Source organism: Psammomys obesus, unplaced genomic scaffold (assembly GCF_907164565.1).
Source record: "Psammomys obesus unplaced genomic scaffold, mPsaObe1.curated_primary_1811, whole genome shotgun sequence".
Classification (NCBI taxonomy): domain Eukaryota; kingdom Metazoa; phylum Chordata; class Mammalia; order Rodentia; family Muridae; genus Psammomys; species Psammomys obesus.
The window spans coordinates 23,349,502-23,373,842 of record NW_026596117.1 but is presented as its reverse complement, the minus strand read 5'-3'; the positions used below and the strand labels follow the sequence as shown (position 1 = coordinate 23,373,842).

The 24,341-nt window shown below is 43.6% G+C and overlaps 1 protein-coding gene across 2 annotated transcripts in view; it reads left to right on the top strand.

Annotated features, from left to right (window-relative positions):
- Mpp7 (MAGUK p55 scaffold protein 7) overlaps positions 1-9,702 on the top strand; it is a 179,149-nt gene extending 169,447 nt beyond the window's left edge. For both annotated transcript variants that reach the window (XM_055629393.1, XM_055629392.1), the window contains 4 exons: positions 1,437-1,530; positions 2,527-2,635; positions 4,652-4,795; positions 6,827-9,702. In XM_055629393.1, coding sequence (XP_055485368.1) covers positions 1,437-1,530; positions 2,527-2,635; positions 4,652-4,795; positions 6,827-7,006 — 527 coding nt within the window. In that variant the 3' untranslated portion in view covers positions 7,007-9,702. The remainder of the gene's footprint in view (positions 1-1,436; positions 1,531-2,526; positions 2,636-4,651; positions 4,796-6,826) is intronic.
- The last annotated feature ends 14,639 nt before the right edge of the window (positions 9,703-24,341 follow it).

The following is a 24,341-nucleotide window of genomic DNA, read 5'->3' as shown; positions in this document are numbered from 1 at the left end:
AACTGCCACTGTCAGCCTTGCAGCTGTCAGACTGCCCTTGCTCTCCACACTCATGTGTCCAGCTTGTATTTCGCCATGGGGAGACAATAGCTGTGGCCTGAGTCATTCTTAACTATCTGACACATTGCTCCTTATCTATTGGGTGGTCTGGGGTGGTCTCTTCTCTGCAGCAGGTGGAACCTCCTTTAGTGGCAGCCATCCTTCTCCACAGTTCAGCCATTTACATTTAGCTTCGTCAGAAGCACGAGGGTGCGAGAGGTCAACAATAGCCTGTGTTCATTCCCCAGGGCTTCACGGGAGTCAGCCAGCCAGCTGCTGCCAACGCTGACCTTGCCCTGTCCTTTCTCTCAGCTGCTCAGCATGGATGCCTCACACCAGCTACTGTCCGGCTTGTTTCTCTTCCTTGACGTTCCCCACCTAACTCTTTTAACCCTAACATTTCCTTTAAGCCCAGTGTGTTTTCAGCATAACCTTCGTGAGTGGTTGCATCATAGCTGTTTTCCCTATCTGCAGGAATCTAGCCCATCTTGTTACCAGTATGTTATACCTTCTAAGAAAAACCTTGCCTGTTTTGTGTATTTGTTTTGTTTTGATTTTTCAAGACAGGGTTTCTCTGTGTAGCATTGGTCATCTTGGGACTCACTTTGTAGACCAGGCTGGCCTTGGACTCACAGAGATCCACCTGCCTCTGCCTCCTGGCTGCTGGGATTAAAGGTGCTCACCACCATACCTAGCTTGTTTTGTCTCTTTTCAAGGTGCTCAGGTAACTGTCAGGGGTCTGGGGGTTTTGATTGTAAGAGCAGGAAGGCTAGGCTGCTGTAGGGTGTCAGGTGGTGTCTACATTGGAAAGCATTCTGTTTTGTACCTATGTTTTCTGTCCCTTTATGATTCACTCAAAAATAAGTAGGCAACATCGTCAAAAGGTTGCAGGCTGAATCCTAGATGCTGTTGCTGGTGACTTGGCCAGAGTGGTGAATAACACATGGTGGTTATTTCATTTGGTGAAACAGAATGCTGAAGGTGCCTGCTGTACGCTGTGTAGGAACGCTTTACCTTCCACTAGTGAGCAGTATGCTCACTTCAGCAAAGAGAGATCAGTAGATCATATAACAAGCAAATGAGGTGGGGAGTGTTTTCCTGGGGACTGGGTAAAACTCTACACTTATGAGTACTTTTATGTATCAGTTGTACTAAAGATTCTTCAGAGGTATAAGGAAGGCCCAGACCCATGATGGAATGTTCAGTCTTAACATTGTAACAACAGTGGGAGAGTATGAATTTCTACTCCACTGTATTTTAGCAGCTACTTTTTTTTTTTTCCGGTGTGTTTTTAAATCTTGTGTAGGAAACTGACTTAATGTCCTTGATTTCCTTTTAATATGTTAAGGTAACTGAATTAGACCTTTCTCATCTTTTTTTTTTCTATGTAATTGCAGATACCACTAGAGCAAGAAGAAGCCAAGAGAGTGATGGTGTGGAATATATTTTTATTTCCAAACATTTGTTTGAGACAGACGTACAAAATAACAAGTATGTGAAAACTGTGTAACAGAATTTACTCTGTTACTGTTGTTTTAGACTGGTGCCTGTATATCTGGTTTCAGACAGCCTCAGGTTCTCTTCCATTTGAAATGCGTTTCACTTATTAGAGTAACACTTGAAACCCTTAAAAAGTGGCAGCTCACTTCACAATTACTGATGTTCATGCCATATTTTTTTTTAGTACTTCTGTTCAGTTCAAACCACAGGTTTAGCATGAGGGTAGCTTCCCCGTGTGCTTCCGTGACTTTTTTCCAGTTCAGTAATTGAATCTCAACATGTAACTTGGATATGACTATTTTTAAAATTAATGGCGAGGTATGTGATCTGTGCGCACTGTAGTCTTTTTCATACATACCTCAGTCTTGCATAGGCACTTCTCCACATTGGAGTAAAGTGCACTCCGTTGTCTGCTCCAGCTAGCTCCTACTCCACCCTGCCCAGTTTTCCACTGCTGAGGTGTGGCTACTTGAGGGCGTCAGAAGCAGGGCGTGTTTAACGCCGTACTGCGGGATTTTATTGAAACATCAAAATGCTTTCTTCGATTTGGCCCTGTGACTGTGTTTTTATAGCACATAATCGCTGCCCTGGTTCCATTAGCCACCCCAGCTCCCGTGGCTGCAGTGCTCAGCTCTGTTGCTCTGTATGTGCAGTGAAATTCCAGTAGTTTCTATTGTTTGGCTTATGCGCTGTTTTATTGCATTGCATTAGTTCTGAAAGGGGTGATGGAAAACATTAGCACTCCACTGAACTAAAGTACTTTTTTGGGCTTAAGTGTAATACAAGCAAGTGTTACTGATTTGAAAATGTAGAAGATTTTTTTTAAATTGACGTTTGTTGAAATGCTTGGCTCTGTTTATTTTATTAAATACAGGGGAAAAAAAAAGTCATTTGTTCAGCAAAAATATCTTTTGCCTACAAAGTAGAACTTGCCACCCGCTTATTTCACACTCACAACCACTCAGGTTCGTGTCTGATTATCTACAGGTTCATTGAATATGGTGAATATAAAAACAACTACTACGGCACAAGCATAGACTCAGTCCGCTCTGTCCTGGCGAAGAACAAAGTCTGTCTGCTGGATGTCCAGCCCCATGTAAGTAAACAAAACGTTACGCCATTCCCTGTGTGTTCCCGAGGAACCCCAGGATGAACTTCGTATGACATCTGTTCATTTAAATGTAGGTTGAGGCGTTTTGGGTGGAGAAGAAAGGCATAATGTTATTAGCGAGAAAGAGGAGAAGAAGCCCCAGGGTCAGAGTTTCTGTCTCTTGTTTTCACTCAAGTCCCCTGGCTGTTAGGATCTTTTAATAATATAGTACACTGTTGCATACATAACGTGTTTCGTGTTATGTCTTATTCTTGGTGTTTATAGTCTGGCAACAGGCTAAATTTTAGGGCTTGGTTCTCTTTCTCTAATTTTGGTCTTGGACACAGAGAAGACATTTAAATCCCAGCAGAGCTATGAAGCACTGTTTAATAATGTCTCCCACAGGAGACCTTGTATACCACCCACGGAATGCTTATGGGCACTTCAAACCAATTGAGAGGGCCAATGGGTGGAAACATTCAATTGCTGTATCAAACTACCTGTCATCTGATTGGTACCCAAGCCTAGCATTACGCTAGTCCTCCTGAGGTCACACATTCTCCTTCTGTGATGGTGGTGCTCTGGGCTGCTTAGCCTCCCAATCATAAAGGACTTCCACACCTCTCAGGGATGGAGAAGGTGGAACCACAGGATCCTTAGCATCGATGTGGAGCCTGTCTCCTGTCCAGGCACCAGGAAGGAGTGGGGCAACCCTGCTTGTTTTGAACTCCCTGCCTGTGTACGAACCTTGCCACTCCCAAACTCAGTGACTGCATTTCACCTCCACCTCTGTACTTTCCCACCCCTGCCTTCCCCTCCCCCATCCCCACTACCCCCCCCCTCTCTCTCTCTCTCTCTCTCTCTCTTTAATACAGGGAGCCCATCTCCATAACCTCACAGTGGCACTTGGGAAAAATTCAGCTCTGGAGAGGCCCTCTTGCTGGGATCAATAATATCTCTCAGTTCTGACCCTTCTATCAGTTTTTCTTGACTACAGTTCAGTCTTCAGAAGTCAACACTTAAAAGCCCTGGTGTGAAGCGTAGGAGCCAGAGGGGTGGATGACACCAGGGAATATGGCCCACAGGATCAACTAAGCAGGGCTCACGTGAGCTCACAGAGACTGGGTCAGCAATCATGGAGCGTGCTGGGGCCTGTAGCAGACACTCTGTATATATGTAGCTTGGTGTTCTTGTGGGACTCCTAACAATGGGAGTGAGATGTCTCTGACTCTTTGCCTGCTCTTGGGACCCTTTTTCTCCTACTGGGTTGCTTTTAATAATATGCTGCCCAGCCTTGATATGCTGGTTTGTGCCTAGTCTTACTATAACCTGTTATACCTTGTTTGGTTGATGTCTCTGTGAAGGGAAATGGGGGAGGGGTGGATCTGAGGGAGAGCGGAGGTATATGTGTGGTGGGGAGGGACTGGGGGAGAAAGGGAGGGGAAACTGGTCAGAGTGTATCTCATGAGAGAAGAATACACAAAAGAAAATGGGTCAGTTGGTATACACCTATAATCCAGCACTCAGGAAACTGAGCCAAGAGCCTGGGCTGCATAGCAGGACCTGCCTCCAGAGAACACAGAGCAAGACACTTGATGGGGTGGAGGGGTGAGATGGGGTGAGGAGGGGTGAGGAGGGGTGAGGTGGTCCTGGCAAACCTCGTGGAGAGCAGAGGCTACGCAGAATATACCTTCAGGCTTCTAACAGAGACTGTGGAAGAGATGGGACAGCTTACAGACAGAAAGTTACCAGTCATCATAGCTTTTGGAAGCTTGATCTAGAACCTAGTTTTCTGATGTTTTTAGCTACCGTGTTCCACATTAGTGATGGTTAATTTTAAAATGTTTCGATTGAAAGTTGCGGTATTTTTTTTTCAGTGAGATTGTCACCTTCATTACCAAGAACTGATTGAATAATAAGCTTGCTTAAAGAATGATTTAAGACATTTTCTCCTTAGAAAATCTAGAATGCATGAGATTATAAGGAAATATGAAAAAAAAAAAACCCTTTTCTCTCTTGCAGACAGTAAAACATTTAAGGACACTGGAGTTCAAACCCTATGTGATATTTATAAAACCTCCATCCATAGAGCGATTGAGAGAGACAAGGAAAAATGCAAAGATTATTTCAAGCAGAGATGACCAAGGGACTGCAAAGCCCTTCACGGTGGGTGTCAAGATTTTAGCCACCATGTAAATAGCACCTAAATGCTCGTTCATACATAGTACTTAGGGAAACTGCTACAGATGAAGTGATACAGAACTCTCAAGACTTAGGTGTGTTTTGGTCTGTGCAGTTTGAACAATGGCATTGGAAGTTCTTGTTGCTTCTATGAATTGATGTTCATATTAAATTGACTCAGCACTACTTTGTAGAGCTGAATATGGTAATGCTCCCCTGTAACCCCGGAGCACTCAAGATGCAGGGGTATGAGAATTGAGAAGTAGAGGCCATTCTCCTCTGTCTGGCACATTTGAAACCAACATATCCACAAAGCAAGACTCTGTCTCAAACCCATAACTACAACAGTAGTAGAGCCACTGTATTTTAGGGCTTCCCACCATGCACAGAGCTCTGGGTTTATTTCCAATGCCACCAAACAAAACAAGAAAAAGCAACAACAACAAAATATGGTATTGTGCATGCATGCTGATTTTTTTTCTAAGCCAGTCATTTATATGAGACTGCTTACTTTTTATATTTGATTAACCTTTTTTTAAACTTAAAGTCTCTAAATCAGTTTCTATTTATCATTAATAATATCAACAAAAACTGTAATAATTTGCTTTGTTGTCTTGTATTTTACACTTTAGTACAGTAAAAATAAGCGCCATTTGGGTCATAGAATCAGGAAGCTAATACTGTTTCCTAATGATACTCATATTTCCTACAAGTGCCATGGGTGCTATGGCTTCAGATGTTTATGGCTGTCTCCTGATGTTAATCCCACAGAAGGAGAGTAAAGACCATTACCAGAATTCTTTGGTCAAATTATTCAAGCTTTATTTTTGTGTCAGACAGGGTTATCTCCCTACAGCTAGGTTTGAGAATATAGCATGGAACGTAGGAGAAGGTGGGGTTTTTGTAGCAAACAAACAAACAAACAAACAAACAAACCAAAAAACCTGAAAGACTAGGAGCCTTTCAAGGGTTAGGGGATTTCCAGAGGAATTCTGGTCACATAAGAACCTGGCAGAACATTTTTAAATGGAGGTCAGGATATTGGGTATGGAACGTGTCAAATTCCAGAAAGTGGGTCAAGGCCTGGTCAAATTTAAGTTTTACAGAGAACAGGAATGAACTTATTTTGACCTTCTAATGAGATGGCTTCTAATCTTAGAATAGAGTCAGGCTGGGCTATCACTAGCTCCTGGCAAGTCTTTCATTGTTTTTGTTTTCATTCTCCTCAAATTCTATCTTTGAATCAAAAAAACAACAAATAGTTAACCTTTTTTTTTTTCTTTCATCGGCTTAGCCCCTCTTTAATTTGGTCTGTATTAATCTGTGAACTGTTGAGTTACAAAGCATGGATCTCACTTTTGATTACGGGTGTTTGCTCTTTGTTCTAAAATGGTGACAATTGTCCTTGAGGGGCAAATGCTGTCACGTGGTGCTAGTTACTTTAAATTGTTGACTAGTACTGACGTATCTCTCAGTAAACATAATTTGTAAATGATGGCATGTTCTGAGAATGCAGCTTATATTTTTTAATATATGGTCATAAGTTTTGTACCTAACTAAAATAGCTCCTGGCATTTAAAAAAGAAAAGAAAAGAAAAATGTGCCCCACAGGCTTTTCAAACACTTTTTCTAGACCATGGAAGGGGCATTTGACTTATTGTTCTGCAGTGCTTTCAACGTTGAGAAAGTAGTCGTGTTATAAATTATTTCTTGTGATAAGCGTAATACTGGCACGAGCCAGAGCCTCAGGGGCAGAAACAACCTTGGTATGTACGGTGATAGTGATGTTTTCATGTAATGGTGAGTTACGGTGACCCTGAAGGGAGGTCAGCTAGCACTGGCATTAACAGTTAAAAGCCTCTAGAAAAGCAGTGATAGTAAAAGTGATTTTGTTTTTGACTTGCTTTAAAGTCTGAACGCATCACAGCTTTAGGTAAAGTCACTGTAGGAAGTTTCCATTGATGTGAAATGGTGCACTCACCTGGTTACTTAATTTGTTAATACTTGTTTTTATAGGAAGAAGACTTTCAAGAAATGATTAAATCAGCACAGATAATGGAAAATCAGTATGGCCATCTTTTTGACAAAGTCATAGTGAATGATGATCTTACTGTGGCATTTAATGAACTAAAAACAACATTTGACAAGCTAGAGACTGATACCCACTGGGTCCCAGTGAGCTGGTTACATTCATAACTTAGGAAAATGCCTTCAGTTCTGTTTTTACAGAGTCCATAGTTTGGTCAGCTTTCATGTTTTGGCTATGATTTTTTTTAATGCTCTGTATCACTGTCATAGAAAATCTTCATACAATCAATGCTGGTTTTGTTTATATATTTACAGCCTTATTTGAAGCACATAACTGTACAGTCTAAAGTCACAATCTCCACACTGCTGTATTCTTAGCAAACCTTTGAATTTCCTGGTTGTCTTTAATCTGGTTCTGTCTCTGGTGTCCGTGTGCCACCTGCTCCCGCGTGTGCTCACAGCCCTTCTCCTTGCATGCTTGCACTTGAAAGCATGCTGGTAGCAGCCTTGAGCTTCCCCGAATTAACCCAGCTAGAAATAGCACTGTCCTCTTTGAGCTCCTGTACAAAATGTGTTCTTAGTGTGCGCACTTTAAAACTAAGTAGGAACTCAAATTTTCCCATGAGGAAGTAGCTCATATCATCGCTTAGGAAATCCTTGTGAGTGCGTATGTGTGACATTGCAGGCTCTCTATAAGGGAAAATCTGATTTTTTTTTTAAGGTGAGGGTATCACTGTGCTGTCTATATTGGCCTCAAACACGGCCTTCTTCTGCCTCAGCGTCCCAAATATGAGTACACGCCACTGCATCAGGCTAGGAAATAGACTTAAATAATACTATAGATGTAGTATAAAATCCTTTCCTCATGGTTTTCAGAAAAAAAATGGTGGTGTCTTAGGGCAAAAGGTGACCACAGAGTACCCCCTGTTTTAATCTGTTACTCTTCAGAAAACGTTTCTGGAAGCAGGAAGTTTTCTTCCCTTGCTTTGCAGTTTTTAAATTATAAAAATGAGGTAAGTGCTCTAAGACACGCAATGCGCATGCGCGAGAACAGTTGAGGGGAAAGTGACTATGTTTCTTATTTGTGCAACCACCACACACTTAAATTGTGCTAAAGTGTGTTTTAGAAACCTTATACTGTGTTAGATGTTTTGTCACCAACACTATCCACACTGGCAGATCCCACCGCAACCCTTTCTGAAGGAAGATGGATATTTACATATTCAGATGGCATCCCTCTTTCTTTGATGCTTTAGGTCTCCAGCAAGTGAATAATTCACAGTACTGCAAATGTCACAGTTCCGTCAGAGAACACACTCCTGCCAGTCCCGTGAGCAGTGCAGTTTAGCCAGTAGAAAGATCATCACCTATATGACTTTCATATAAAAATTATTCATAAAAAATTATTTTTGTTGCTTTGTAAAGAGTTTAAGTGTCATGTTTAAAGAAGAATAAAATGTAGGGAAATTTTATATATTTGTGAGATATTTGAAAGGCATATTTTTTAATTGTCAAATAAGGCTATTCATAAAATAAACTGTAAATATATGATAATTTAAAATAATAGTTTTATAAGCAAGGTCAACATTCCATGTAAATATTGGACCTTTTGGCAGATAGGCCCACACACATATCACATGTTTGCTGCTGTTTGCCAGTGTCCATGGCAAGCTTTCCTTAAGACATGTCAAATTTCTGTGAGAAGCAGAAACAAAAAATGCTCTAGTGACCCTGGTATGTGTTCAAGTCCAACAGTTGAAGTTCACTGAAATAATGAGCACCATCCACGCAGGTTTTGTGTTTATTAATTAGAGCTATGCTGCTTAAACACAGATGGAAAGGCTACCGGGTTCCTGTTCTGAAGCCAGTGGCCTGTGCGGCCTGTCTAGAAACACAGGTCTTAAAAGAGTTGGTTTGGGTGGAATGTTCTGTCCTTTGGGAAATGCTTCCACTTCCTGTAAAGCAAGATTCTGTACCAGGAATGACAAGAGGCGTATGCCAGCATAGGACATTCTGCAGATGCACAGGTATCCTCTGGTCATTACTCAGATATCTTCATTGACTGTTTTCCTTTATCTGGTGATTGTTGTCTGTGTTCTTTAGTTTGGGGTAGAGCTTATATAGTACAGTAAAAATTTTGAGTCTGTATAGGGGATGGGATGTTATGAAAATATAAATGCCTATACCTTTTAGACCACAGCCGAACCATCCTTCTTTTAAAAATAATAATAATAATAATAATGGAAATAAAAACAGTTTAAGAAATCAGGTGGCATGCAGCCTGACCTGTGGTGTTTATGATGCTTACAAAGAGGTTGGATTAAAATGTAATAAGCCAGGCCAGGAAAAGGCTGCTGACACCTGCAGCATCAGGCCTTGCTCTATGCTCTGGGACTTCGGCACGCTCACCACCAAGCAGAAGAGCACTTTGCTCCTAGCCTTCAGCAGCCTGTCCCTGCGATGGAGGGCCAGCCAGGATTAGAGAGAAAAGCAGTGCTTCCATGTTTGTCTGCACGTTTAAAATTGAACCGAGTGTGGAATGCTGTTCTTCTCTTCCACTCTTCTCCCGGCTAAGAACAGTCTGAAAGTAAAGAGATAAAATGGAAACAATAGCCATGGTTTTACGAAGTATTATGGAAACTTGGCATCAACGAGGCTGACGTTCTGGTACTATGCAGTCATAGAGTGTGTACCTATACTGTAGTAACTCAAAATGAGCAAACATGTAAAGTCAGATTTACAAAACTGTGGAGTAAAAAATGTCCCTAAAGATACAGAATGTATTTATTTTCCTTTGGCCTATAATGGATTTATAGATAACTGTAATGGAAAGTTTTTATCTTAATAAAGTATCTTCAAACAGTACATCTACTTGGAAGTTGCTTAGCACTTGAGTACGCTGTAATTGTTCTACCCTGTGTTGCTTTTTCCATGGCGGAGCGAATTCCATCCTTCAGTATGATGTAATTTATTTGATCTTTCCATGCCTAAAATTAAACATTGTATTTCTCTTCAAATAATGCCCTCGTCAAGATTACTGGACAGACGGGATTCGCAGGTCTTGGTCTGTAAGCAGCAGCTTAAAGATGTGCAAAGCACAGCGAGATGGGGCATCCGGACCAGGGCGCTGGGATCACCCGTTCTCACCTCTGGCTCCTTTTCCCCATCCGGAGTCAGAAAGCTTCATTCTCCTCTAGCTCCACTTACACAAGCAGAACTTGTCATCTGGGCCAAGGAAAGCAAACTGTCTTCTGGTCTTTGGGGCAACTAAGCAACCCTGGCCTTGCCTCAGTTGTTAGAAACGTGTTTGTCTTCATAAGCATGCGCAGTTTACACCCGTTTTTCTCAGTTACTGTTGCCATGATCAGATGGGCCTGGGTTTATATATTCTGTGAGCAAGCGACTCTTCAGAGTAGGTGTCACCAGAGGACTCCAGAGTGTCTGTTACAGACTGTGCACTTGTCCTGTTGGTCAGCCTGGGTACACTGACAGGTTAAAGTTGGTTTAAATCAATCATAATAGCCCCTCGTGATCAATGGGAATTGACCTGTTCCATTGCCCCTCCTGCTCTAAGCTGGGAGAAACACCTGAGTTAAACACCTGTACACAAGTGTTAGGCCACACCCACACCCACACCCCCATTCTTCCTATCTGGGACATCCGCAGCACCGCTCAGTCTCCAAGGTAAGTAAAACGGCATGGCAGTGGGCTGGGCCCTTACTGGGGTCCTGCTGCTGACAGCACCGCCAGCCAGAATCGATCCACAAGCAGTGCAGGCTGGCCTCAAGGTCAGCTGTCACACGCCTCTGTTGGCACATTATTGGACTTGAAAATTCCCTGGAACTTCAGGGAGGGGGTGAGCCAAAACAAGCGAATCCATTTGGATTTCACTTATCTTTGTAATATTTTTCCCTTCCACAAGGTGGATGAGGATTAAACTTCAAGGTTTACGTTTATTTTAAAAATTAATTTCTGATTTTATTTTATCTTTTATTAATTATAGTTTATTCACTTTGTAACCCAGCTGTAGCCCCTTCCCTCCTCCCCTCCCTTCCCTTCTCTACCCACGTCCCTCCCCAAGTCCACTGATGGGGGAGGTCCTCCTCCCCTTCCTTCTGATCCTAGCCTCTCAGGTCTCATCAGGAGTGGCTGCATTATCTTCCCTTGTAGCCTGGTAGGGCTGCTCCCCACTCAGGGGGAGGTGATCAAAGAGCAGGTCAATCAGTTCAGGTCAGAGACAGTTCCTGTCCCCTTACTAGGGAACACACTTGGACACTGAACTGTCATGGGCTACATCTGAGCAGGGGTTATTAGGTTATCTCCATGAATGGTCCTTGATTGGAGTATCAGTCTCAGAAAAGACTCCTGGGCCCAGATTTTTTGGTTCTGTTGCTCTCCTTGTGGAGCTCCTGTCCTCTCCAGGTCTTACTATCTCCCCCTTCTTTGGTAAGATTCCCTGCACTCTGCCCAAAGTTTGGCTATAAGTCTCAGCATCTGCACTGATACCCTGCAGGGTAGAGCCTTTCAGAGGCCCTCTGTGATAGGCTCCTGTCCTGTTTCCTGTTTTCTGCCTCTTCTGATGTCCGTCCTCTTTGCCTTTCTGAATGGGGATTGAAGAGCTGCACTTTATCAGTCACTTGCAATAGAAGTTAAAAGGCTGACCAAACATTTCTTGAGCCTCGCTGCTTGAGCCTTTACGCTGTGGTAACAGTAGTATGTCAGTTGTGATTATTAATTGCACTTGAACATAGAGAAAGCCCAGGGCCAGGGAGATTGATACATCTCTGACGAGCTGAGTCCAGCTTTGAAACCCACATTAAAAAGCTGTAAGCAAGAGCTGGAGAGAAGTTCAGAGTGTGTCCTGCCCATGTAGAGGACCCATGTCAGGTGGATTTCCAATGCCTAAACCAGCTCCAGGGCACCTTCTTCACACCCACATTCTGTATGTTCCCACACAGAAACACCCCTACACATAGCTAAAAATAAATCCTTCTTTAAGAAGCCGTATGTGGGGTCACTCATCCATAATCCAGTACATGCTGTGTGTGTTGAGGTGTGGATACTGGAGGAGGAGGCACAGATTCTGAGATCATCTAGTGTGGAATACACATGAAAACCACAGACACAGGAGAGACCCTGCCTCAAAACAAGGGATGAGGTGAGAACCGACTCCTGAGAGCTGTCTTTTGACTTCCACGTGTGGCCACAGCATGCACACACCAACACTCACACGCACAACATTTTAATTTTTTTCAAATTATATGGAAATATGTTGAACAATTGGCTGTAAAAACAAAATTATGGCAAAGGCAATATTTATAGTAAAAAGTAATAACTTATCAAAATACATTGCTATTCAGAATCTAGACAACTCTAGAAAAATTGGGAATGGAAGAAAGGGACTAAGTCAAAGAACTACTTCTTACAAATTTGAAAGAAATTACCTGTAGAACTCAAACACAAAGAAGAATCAGAAGAAAATCCGTAACTTGAGACCAGAGAAGCAAGTAATGTGTCTCTCTTAACAACAAAGTTAAATGCATAAGTTCATTTACCATGAGACAAGTTTTCCACTACAACCAAAAAGGAAGCCAGCCAGATGTTTCTAGAATAGAAAGATGAGAGGAAGGCTGGCAACACATGAAGCAAGCAGAAAACTGGGAGCACAATAATGATGATACCATAATTGAATTCACTGTTCATTCATTTAATTTTAAAGCCATTCTTCACTTATAAGTGGGTGAGCCACAGGCAAGGCTCTGACGGCACAAGCTAAGACTTTGAGTGCTGTACATGCCAGATGGCTTGGGAATCGGTGAACATCACAGTCTTCTGATCTTGAAATCCGTGAACTGTTTGAGATTGTGATTACATCGTTTGCCACTTCTCTTCCCTCCCTCCAAACCGTCCTGTGTACCTGTACTTGCTTTCTTTCAGTTTCATGGCCTCTTCTCCAGTAATTGTTGTTAGATGTGTGCATGTGTGTGCGTGAATGTTCATAAATATGTGTGTGTGTGTGTGTGATAAATGTTCAGACAGATGACCAGTATCCCATAGTGTATATGCAGCATGTTTTCACTCTCCCGTCATCAGCTGTGGTACATTTAGGCTGTTTCCATTTCCTAGCTAATGTGAGCAGAGCAGCAAGAACACAGCTAAACAAGTATTTGTGGAGGATGCTGTTGAGTCCTTTGGGCATATGCCAAAGGAGTGCTATAGCTGTGTCATACCATAGTTTATTTTCAGCTTTTGGAGGGTTTTCCACAGTGCTTTTCCAGAGTGGCTGCACCATTGAAATCCTGCTAAGGGTGAGTTAGGGTCCTCCTTCCCCATCTCCTTTCCGTTTGCTTTTAGCCATGCTAACTGGGGAGAAATCTCCATGTTTGCTTCATGGGGCTGTGACAAACACTCTGAGCAAACAGCTTTGGGAGAAAGCATTTACGTGGCTCACATTTCTACGTCAGAGTCCATCACCAGGCAGAGCCAGGGCAGGAACTCGGGCAGGAATCTTGAAGCAAGAACAGAGCAGACACCATGGGAGAATACTGCTTATTGCTCTGCTCTTCATGGGTTGCTCATTAGATTTCTTGGGCCATGAAGGAGCATCTGCCCAGGCATGTCCCTGCCCATAGTAGGCTGGGTTCTCCCACATAAATCATTAGTTTAAAAAAATGTCCACAGACATGCCATGCCCAAATGACAATCTGTTGGAGGTAATTCCTCGGTTTTGACTTCTTTTTCTCAGATGTGTCTACATGTGTATCAGGTTGACCAAACTAACCACAGAAATAAAATGAAATTTCAACTTATCCAGAAAATAACAAAGAGACAATCAGAATCTGTGGAACAGGACCAAGATGGAGCCAAATGCTTCTAAAGGATAGAGAAAAATATTGGCTCTGGCAACTTGGGAAAGAATAACATGAGTAGGATTTTGGCTCAGTTACTGAATTTTCCAGGAATGCACATCCATGTAAATCAAAAGATTATACCTCTTTCCCCCAAGAACTTAAGTAAGCTCTGACCTTTTGGAAGCGTAATGTGACTACCAGTAAGGCCCCTGGTGGCTTCTGAATCTTCAGGGTAGACATCTGTGCACCCTTGCTGTGGCGTGTGCAGGAACTGCATGATCAATATTGATTGATCAGTATTGCCTTCTAGGGAAGTCACTTGAACATTTCTGAATCAAAATGCGTAATCTTTTTTCATTTTCAATGGAATTTCTTCTATTTGTCTCTTTACCAGAATCGTGTGGGAGACCCGCATAGGAATTGGTCAGGAGTTGGTCACAGAAGCCCCCAAAACAATGTAGGCATTTGCCAGTCCTCTTGGTTGTCCACCAGACAGAGGGTATGATCTTACTCTACCTCAGTTGTTAAGATGCTGAGAAAACAAGAGGAAAATGACTGGCAACTTTCTCCCTGCTGGGTAGCTTGTAAAGTGCTGGGAGGAGCTGGGCAGACTGCTCGAGAGGTATTGGCACCAATGAACCCCATCAACATGCTGAGCAAGATAAGCCAACCTTCAAAATAGTGGCACAACAGCTGCAGAGGGAGCCAGTTGCCTTCTGATTAGACTCGAAGGCCACCCCACAGGACGGAACCCATTCCTTCTACTGTAACTGCAGCTAACAGCCTGACTGAGGAAATCATGGGCTCAAGAGAAGAACTTTCTATTGCCATTTAACTATAATGAACTGCATTCTAAGTGCCTGTGTTGACTGTACTTCTTCATGAAAGCTGCTCTCTTTATCAAAGAAGCCTCTCTTTGAAGTAAAGGTTGATGGATGCAAAGATTCCTGGCTGCCAAAGATTTCTAGAATAAGCAATGATTGAGAACTGCCTGCTCAAAGATCCAGGGGACATTGTGGAAGGTGGAGGTCAGGAAGCATGTGAGAGGCAGAAGATAGGGCAAAAGGTTTGAAAATCCTGTCCTCTCAGCTAGACACACTCATTTCAGTTGTGAATCCACAAGACTAGATGAGGACCCACAGGAGGCTTCCCCTGATGGCTATTAGCTGTGCATAGGTTCTGGGAGAGAGGAAACCATGATCTTCAGCTGTGCACCAAATGTTGAGTCTACCAAACCCCAACAGATAGCTCCAAATCCTGGTAACGCAGATGGCCCTGGGTTAACACATTCACAAGACAGAACAGCAGGGGAAAAAAAAAACCATGAATATGAGAAAGACATTTGTAGGGAAGAAAGGGAGGTGGACAGGGAGGTGGTAGGTGGTGAGAGAGGGCTGAGGATGAAAATGGTCAGTAGGAATTATGTACAAATATGGTATTATTTCCAAAATTAATTTTAAAATAGATACAAAAATATACAAACTATAGCAAAGCCTCCCATTACAGCCTGTTAATACAATATTTTATGTGATAACAGTCCCCAGACATGCAAAACAAATCTAACAGGATTGAGGAAAATAATGGAAGTTGTTCTAGACTTAGCCACTGAGTTAGGAAGAATAAGCTGGTAGTCTCTGGCAGTACAGTGTTAAAAGCATGAGGGATAAAAGTTGAAAGGGTTCAAGGTTCTTCCCCATTTTTTCTTCCAACAAACTTAGTGTGTCTGGTTTTATGTTGAGGTCTTTGATTCACTTGGACTTTAGTTTTGTGCAGGGTGATAAATATGCATCTATTTGCATATTTCTACATGTAGACATCCAGTTAGGCCAGGAGACAATTTCCTAAACAGGACACCAACAGCACAGGCTCTAAGATCAATAATCTATAAATGGGACCTCATAAAACTGAAAAGCTTCTGTAAAGCAAAGGACACTGTCGTCAGAACAAAACGACAGCCTACAGACTGGGAAAGGATCTTCACCAACTCTATATCTGACAGAGGGCTGATATCCAGAATATATAAAGAACTCAAGAAGTTAAAAAGCTACTAATCAAGTAATCTAATCAAAAAATGGGGTACAGAGCTAAATAAAAAAATCTCTAAGGAGGAACATCAAATACCAGAAAAACACAATGAAATTCTTAATGTCGTTAGTCATCAGGAAAATGCAAATCAAAACGACCCTGAGATGTCACCTTACACCCATCAGAATGGCTAATATCAAAATCTCAAGTGAAAATACATGCTCGAGAGGATGTGGAGAAAGGGGAACCCTCCTCCACTGCTGGTGGGAATGTAAACTTGTACAACCACTTTGGAAATCAATCTTGAACTTTCTCTAACAATTAGGAATAGTGTTTCCTCAAGATCCAGCCATACCACTCCTAGCTATATATCCAAAAGATGCTCAAGTATGCAACAAGGACATTTGTTCAACTATTTATACAGCAGCTTTATTCATAATAACCAGAACCTGGAAACAACCCAGATGCCCCTCAGCTGAGGAATGGATACAGAAATTGTGGTACATTTACACAATGGAATACTACTCACCTATTAAAAACAAGGAAATCATGACATTTACATGCAAATGTGGATTCTAGAAATGATCATCCTGAGTGAGTTATCCCAGAAGCAGAAAGAGACACATGGTATATACTCACTTATAAGTGTATATTAGACATACAATATAGGATAATCATACTAAAATCTGTACACCTAAAGAAGCTAAGCAAGAAGGAGGACCCAGGGTAAGATGATCAATCCTCACTCAGAAAGGCAAACAGGATGGTCATCAGAAGAGGGAGAAAACAGGAAACAGGACAGTAGCCTACCACAGAGGGCCTCTGAAAGACTCTACCCAGCAGGGTATGGAAGCAGATGCTGAGACTCATAGCCAAACTTTGGGCAGAATTCAGGGAATCCTATGAAAGAAGGGTGAGATAGAAAGACCTGGAGGGGATAGGAGCTCTACAAGGAGAGAACCAAAAATCTCTGGGCCAAGGAGTCTTTTCTGAGACTGATACTCCAACCAAAGACCATGCATAGAGATAACCTAGAACTCCTGCATAGATGTAGCCCATGGCAGCTCAGTGTCCAAGTGGGTACCCTAGTAAGGGGAACAGGGATTGTCTCTGACATGAATTCAGTGGCTGGCTCTTTGATCACCTTCCCCTGACGAGGGAGCAGCCTTCCCTGGCCACAGAGGAAGACAAGCCAGTCCTGATAGGACCTGATAGACTAAGATCAGATGGAAGGGGAGGAGGACCTCCCCTATCACCATGGAGATGTGATGCATGGGAAGAGAAGAGGGAGGGAAGGTATGGTTAAGAGGGAGGGGGCTACAGCTGGGATACAAAGTGAACAAACTGTAATTAACATAAAAATTAATATTAAAATTTAAAAAAGTAGAAATGAAAAAGAGTTGAAAGGGGTTTAGAGACATGAAGAGTCGTGAATTTGAGGAGTTCTTGTCTACCTGATAGGATTTCCCCTAGGCTGCAGTCATGAAATATTCTAATGAAAATCACCTCCCTAGACTGAAGAGTCTGGTATGAAATCTCCACCTGCGGGGGTGCTTCTTAAAACAGATGACGTTGCAAAGAAATGGGGAGGAGGGAGGAGAGAAAAGAGGGAGAGAGGAAGAAACGCCCAGGATAAGGACATTGATTGTGCGTGAGGATACCACTCATGGCCTGGACATGTGAAAAAGCCACACTCCACAGCATTGCCATCCCAACACAACAGCAGTAAACCTTCATCCGCTTTCAGAGGAGACGTTCAAAGTGCAGCAGTTTGTGTTGGATGTGGGGGGTGTTTGTGTGCACGCATGTGTGTGTGCGTGTTCATGACTCCGAACTCTCATGTCCAGTGGAGTCAGACTCTCTCCCCCTTGATTAACTCACATGCACACAACGTATGTACTCCATACATGACAGTCACTCTGTCTCAGAAGTGTCTCTTGCCCACACAACTGGCTCCTCTCTTCCGTAGCTATTCCATTTGGACGTACTTTGGTCTTCCTCAATCCCACATCCATCTTCTACAGCTTCACCTAGGGTCACATCCTCACATTTTCTAAAACATAAATTCAGTTCTACCACCCTCTCACTTCAGTACCCCAGAGTACTGATAACAATGAATGGGCAAGGATTTAAACATGCCCTTCACAGAAGAAAATCCACCAGAGTGAATGCCCTAAGCACACAGAAAGGTGTTCAGCTTTATTAGCCAGCAGAGACGTGCAAAGTGAAACTACAGAGAGATGCCACTCCGCACAGGTGCTGGCTTTCAGCCTGGATGTGACTTTCAGCAAGGCTGCGAGGCCGTTAGAGTTCTCACAGTTGGATGGAAGGAAGGGGTGCTGGAGAGCAGCTCTGCTGGCTCTTAAGCACGGAGCCATGCGGCCCGCCCACTGTTATGTCTTTGCCAAGGAGATGTGGAAGCATCTGGACATAGAAAAACTTCCACACAAAGATTTATCTTAGTATTATTTGTTATAGTCCAAATTGAAGTCAACAGAAGCATCTATAAAAGTATGATCTGTCCATTCAATGGAGTAAAATGCCACATTAGAAAGAAATATGCCAAAGAAATACACAAGAAGATGGATTTACTATTACTATTCCAGCAGAGAACAGAAAATATGCTGTATGATTCTGCTTATAGGATAGTCCAAGTAATCTAGAGCAACTGATGTCAGATCAGTGATGGCAGGGTGTGGGGGGTATGACAGAAATCGGCACAAGGAACTTGCAGGAATGAGTGGTTCTGTTGGCCATTTGAATCGTGATCACTTCTAAGAGGGATCAAGTTATCAGGGTATGCTTTTCTATAGTGTGTTGGTTTTCATAGTCAATGTACTTCCATAAAGTTTTTTTTTTTTTTTTAATGAGATACACCCTACGAAAGAAAAATTAAAATTGAGCGTAGAGACCTGGTTCTCAGGCAAGACAACCTAATTCTGTTTAAAAAAAAAATGCCTTTTTAAAATGCCTTCCCTGGCCTCTTCAGCCCGAGAGTCACACAGCCCCCTATCTGCACCCATCAATGCCAGCATCCAACCATCGATTCTTCAGTTTACCTGCTCCTGCCCCTCATTTCAGAAAGCTACGTGTGACGCTATCGAACAGTCACTGTTTCCTCAGGCCTGCCTACGGCGCACGGCATCTGAAGAGCTCATGGCAAGAGGGCAAAACAGAGGCACCCAGAGCAGGACATTGACCTTTGAGAGTCACAGATAAAGACAATCCCCTCTTAAACCTCCATCTTCTTAATGGGGACGAGGGGCTGTCTAGAAAGGTAAGTTCTTAGGGAGTTTAGTACCTTTATTTGTATTTGTCTCCCTACTGACTGGCGCTGGATAGCGTGTGGATTCTATATCTTTGGTCTCATGTGTCCTGATACCTTGGACAAGCTGGCTTGTGTGTGAGCACAGTGTACGCTTGTGGCGGAGTAGCCCAGGCAGATCTGGCTTGAGGCGGTGTCTGCTGTCTGTCTCCAGCAATACTGTGGAGACGTAGGTGTTAGTGGCTCGAGGCACAGGGCTTGGCCCTGTCCACTGGCTTTCACCCATACACTGGCTTTGTTCTCAGACGGGTTCTCCGTTAGAAGTTGCAAACCAGCTGGATCAGGAACCATTTCCGACAGCTGACAGAATAGGAGGTTTCTGGGAACTTGACGAAGGCCTGAGGTTTACTTGAGCTGACCAGAGTGCTCTGGGCTCCAACCTCAAATCTGAGCTGCCTAGGATTATGGAAGGGAGTGGCTCTCTGAGACAGTGGTATTTGAATTTGCCAGAGGGCCTGTTAAAACACAACTTCCTGGCTTCCAGACCCCAACACAGAGTTCCATTCAGGGAAGTGTGGGAGCTTGCGTTTTAAGCAAGGTCTCAAGTCACCCTAAGACTTGCCAACCTTTGAACTAGCTCGAAGAATCACTGCTCTGTGGGCAGCTGGGATAAGGGAACTGTCTGCCTGACCTGGCCAGGATCTGTGAATTATGCACCTCTAAGTTCACACCTAAGGCATGGTCTTGGAGATGGGGCTTTGGAGACAAATATGGCTCAATGAGTCCTCTGAGTTGGGCCATCCTGAGAATGTTAGCTTTAGCGAAGGACAAGCGCATGCTCTTTGCATGTGAAAGCTGAGCATGCCGGGATCTGTCTACAAAAGGCATTTTCCGAGGACTCGACGGATGGGCACTTTCAGTTTGGTTACTGGCTTCTTCGACAGTGATAAGCAAGTATCTGTTGTCCAGGCTGCCTGGTGCTTGGCTGTGTTTCAACAGTAGCCCAAGCACACTGATGAGGATGCGGAAAAAATGGAAACCACATTGCCAATGAGCATGTAAAATGTTACAACTACTCTGGAAAATTGCAATATTCCAAGCAAACACGTGACTACCATAGCACTGAGCAAATGCACTCCTGGCCATTTATATCAGAGGGAGAAAAAAAATGTGTCCACACAGAACACAAAGAGTACATTCTAAAATGTGAGGCTGTCTAAGAAGGCAGTACAAGTTAAGCAGAACTGATTGTGTATTGTGGGTAGGGAGTAGAAAAGTACTTTACTGGGATTGGCTTCCAGTTTCACTGTCTGCCCTGTGTGTGGGTTACAGGGCAGCCCCTCCACCATTTTCACGAACCTCCATCTTGAAGCCCAGGATGCACACCTCCCAGCCCAGATACCATATTTCCTGTCCTAGGGGCTGCAGAGGGGTGTGGATAAAGAGGCACTGCACAGGCTCCTTGCTGCCTCTGTGGACCCCGCTGCTCTGCCCAGACCCCTCATCCAGGATGCCAGTTTCCACATGGCTCTGCTCTTCCCCTGGGCCCTGGCTTAAGGGTTCTTACTTTAGAACAGTCCTGCAGCTTCTTGCCATGAGCGTCTTGATGGTCCAGAGGGCCACTGCAAACCTGCAGTTCTGGCTGTCAACCTCTGGACTTGCTACTGGTCAGATCTTTCTCCTTAGCCTACTTGGGCAAACTATTAAAGTCCTTCCTGGTTTTGTGCGTCCTCTCTGTTTTCTTCATCTTCTGACTGAGGCCCTCCTGAAAGTAATCTGAAGTCTGCCTGGGGAGCTTGGCATCCACCTACCTATCTGGTTCTTTGGGAGACCTGCTGTCAAGGTGGCTAGTTCTCTTGTGTTGGTATAGGGTCCTGTATTGGCAGTGAGACGTTTGAATGGTGAATCCTCTTCACCATCAAGTCCAGAGGCCACTTTTTTTTTCTTGTCCCAGCTTTTGTACTCGACTTATACTTGTGTTTCTTGTGTCTGCTCTAATCCTGGGCCTCTGGGACCCTCTTCTCTGAATCTTCCTTGCCTTTTCCTTCTTTTTCCTCCTTCTTCTCTTCTTCTGCTCAGGAGCCTTTCTGTGCAGCCTTGAGATCATTGGCTTCAGGCCATGTCAAAGCAAAAGCCAAAGCAGGAGCCCCTTAGGAAAGCAGTCCTGCAACTCATGCTTTGGAGAGAGGAAAGCCAGGAGACACCCGGCATGCACAGACACTGGGTCCCGGTTGGGTCTTCTCACATGCACCCATAATCTAAGGCCATTGGCTGGAAGCTTTGGACATCCCGAGTCCAGCCCTGAGCCTTTGGACCACAGGTGTGAGGACCACGTGTGCACAAGTGGACAAGGTAGGTATCATACTGGCCCTCATAGGCCACTTCCAAATCAGGCTCAGTACAGAAACAGCCAGATCAGCACAAGGTCATGCTCACTCAGGAAATGCCCTCGTTCTTTAACCTCCTAAGCTGTACGCACCTCCTTTCAGAGCTGGTAGATCCCACATTTGAACCACACTTAGGGGCCTTGTGCGGACCATTGCCATAGCTGTAACTGTAGTCCTTCTAGCCTTTATTTGCTCCAGAGTTCCACATTCTGCATGAGTGATCATGGTGGGCCCAGCACTGGCATCCGTGCCCAACCACTGCAAGGTGGTTTGAGATCCCCTGGTAAAGCCTGTGTAGCTCATGGCATCCTAAGACTGGACCCTATGACGCTGGAAGCTGCCCTCTTCTCCTCTGTCTGAAGCTCTAACTGTCTAACCTTTGCCTGTTTTAGCAAAGAAAAAAAAAAAAAACACACCAAATCCTTTGAAATCCTTTTGAAATTTTATTTTGAGACTTTGATCACGTATCTACCAAGGCTATCAGAGTAAGACGGCTGGAAAACAATCAGGATTTGGGAGCTTTTGAAAACATCTTGTGACCTTCAGACAAGGCCTCTATGAAGAACAATAGCTCAGCCTGTGAGCTGCTTTCTTGGAAGCGCAGAGAACAGCACAATGCCCTAACCTATCTATGCTGGACTCGTGAGCTCAGTTGCTTCACAATATCTCATAGAATCTTTTAAATCCTCACTTCACACTATAATTTAGAAAAAGAGGACCTAGGGCGTTTCGTAGTTTGGTTGTAGAGTACTTGCCTAGCACGAAAGAGGCCCCCACACTACAAAACTAAAATTATGAGAGACCAGAAAGATGGCTTAACATCTAAAGCCTCATGCCATGAGATGGAGCCCGGAAACCCACACATACTGGAAAAAGAGAACGGTTCCCACACGTTATCCTCTGATCTACACACAGGCACCATGGTATGTGTGCACAGACGTGTGTACACACACATATGCAAGAGATATGCTTTAAAGCATATAATGATATAAAGCTCAATGAAAGACTAAAAAGAGAATGAAACTCTCACATGCCCTGATGCTATCTAACATTTACGTGAAAAAAAAAAAAAAGTGTCTGGAGAAGACCGCAGATTCACACAAAACTGTGTGAGTGAACGGTAGCTGAGTTAAAACGTTTTCTAATATTTTCATCCATTTACATTTCTTTTTGAATCCGGTTGACTAGCAGGTGGTCCTCCTACATTAGAGGAGAAGCCCTTTTGCCTGTCCCGAGGGAGCTTTTTGCTGATTGGCCAGTGGCCTGGAAGTTCAGTCATCAGGAGCCTTTCAACACTAAAAATGCTCAGTCCTTCGAAAGCTGAGCCACAGCCCGAGGAAGAAGGAAGCAGGGCTGCTGCAGCAGCAGACAAGTCTGGTCTGAGCTCCCACTGCTCATCCGTCCCAACACCTGAGGTCACGCACCAGTGACGAGACGAATGGAGACAGGATGCATCTGTATTTGCAGAGAAGTCATAAAACTGGCACGCCAGTACTGATGGGACTCCGCGTCTAGTGTTGATGAAAGAGGTACTGTCATTCTCTCCCAGGAACCATCCCACCGATGCGATGCCAGGAGAGGCTTTGGTGACCTCACTGCACCGTGGTCGAGGCTGGAGTTTGCTCTATCTTGTAATTTTTAATAACATGAGCCAACACATTTCCTTAACTGGTAGAATTTTGTTTTCTATTTGTTTCCAAGCAGATACAAGCAGCAACCTCTTTGCTTGCCTGTATTATTCCTTTGATAATTTTTAATTAATTTTTATTAATTACAGTTTATTCACTTTGTATCCCAACTGTAGCCCCCTCCCTTGTCCTGTTCCAATCCTACCCTCCCTCCCTCTTCTCCACCCATGCCCCTTCCCCAGTTCACTGATAGAAGAGGTCCTCCTTCCCTTCCTTCTGATCCTAGTCTATCAGGTCTTGTCAGGACTGGTTGCATTGTCTTCTTCTGTGGCCTGCTAAGACTGCACCCCCCCTCAGAGGAAGGTGATCAAAGAGCCAGCGACTGAGTTCATGTCAGAGACATTTCCTGTTCCCCTTAGTAGGACACCCACTTGGAGACTGAGTTGCCATGGGCTACATCTGTGCAGGGGTTCTAGGTTATCTCCATGCATGGTCCTTGGGTGGAGTATCAGTCTCAGAAAAGACCCCTGTGCCCAGATTTTTTGGTTCTGTTGCTCTCCTTGTGGTGCTCCTGTCCCCTCCAGGGCTTTCATCATTACCTTCTTTCATGATTCCCTACACTCTGCCCAAAGTTTGGCTAAGAGTCTCAGCATCTGCTTTGATACCCTGCTGGGTAGACTCAGAGTCCCTCTGTAGTAGGTTCCTGTCCTGTTCCCTGTTTTTCCGTCTTCTGATGTCCATCCTGTTTGCCTTTCTGAATGAGGATTGATCCTCTAACCTCCTTCTTGCTTAGCTTCTTTAGGTGTACAGATTTTAGTATGATTATCCTATATTGTATGTCTGATATCCACTTATAAGTGAGTATATGCCATGTGTGTCTTTCTGCTTCTGAGATAACTCAGGATGATGTTTCCATTTGCCTGCAAATGTCATGATTTCCTTGTTTTTAATAGGTGAGTAGTGTTCCATTGTGTAAATGTACCACAATTTCTGTATCCATTTCTCAATTGAGGGTCATCTGGGTTGTTTTCAGATTCTGCCTATTACAAATAAAACTGCTATGAACATGGTTGAGCAAATGTCCTTGTTGTATATTTGAGCATCTTTTGGATATGTAGCTAGGAGTGGTATAGCTGGATCTTGAGGAAACACTATTCCAAATTTTCTGAGAAAGTTCAAGATTGATTTTCAAATTGGTTGTACAAGTTTACATTCCCACCAGCAATGGAGGAGGGTTCCCCTTTCTCCACATCCTCTCAAGCATGTGTTGTGATTTGAGTTTTTGATCTTAGCTATTCTGATGGGTGTAAGGTGAAATTTCAGATAATTTTTGAGAAATATGTTACT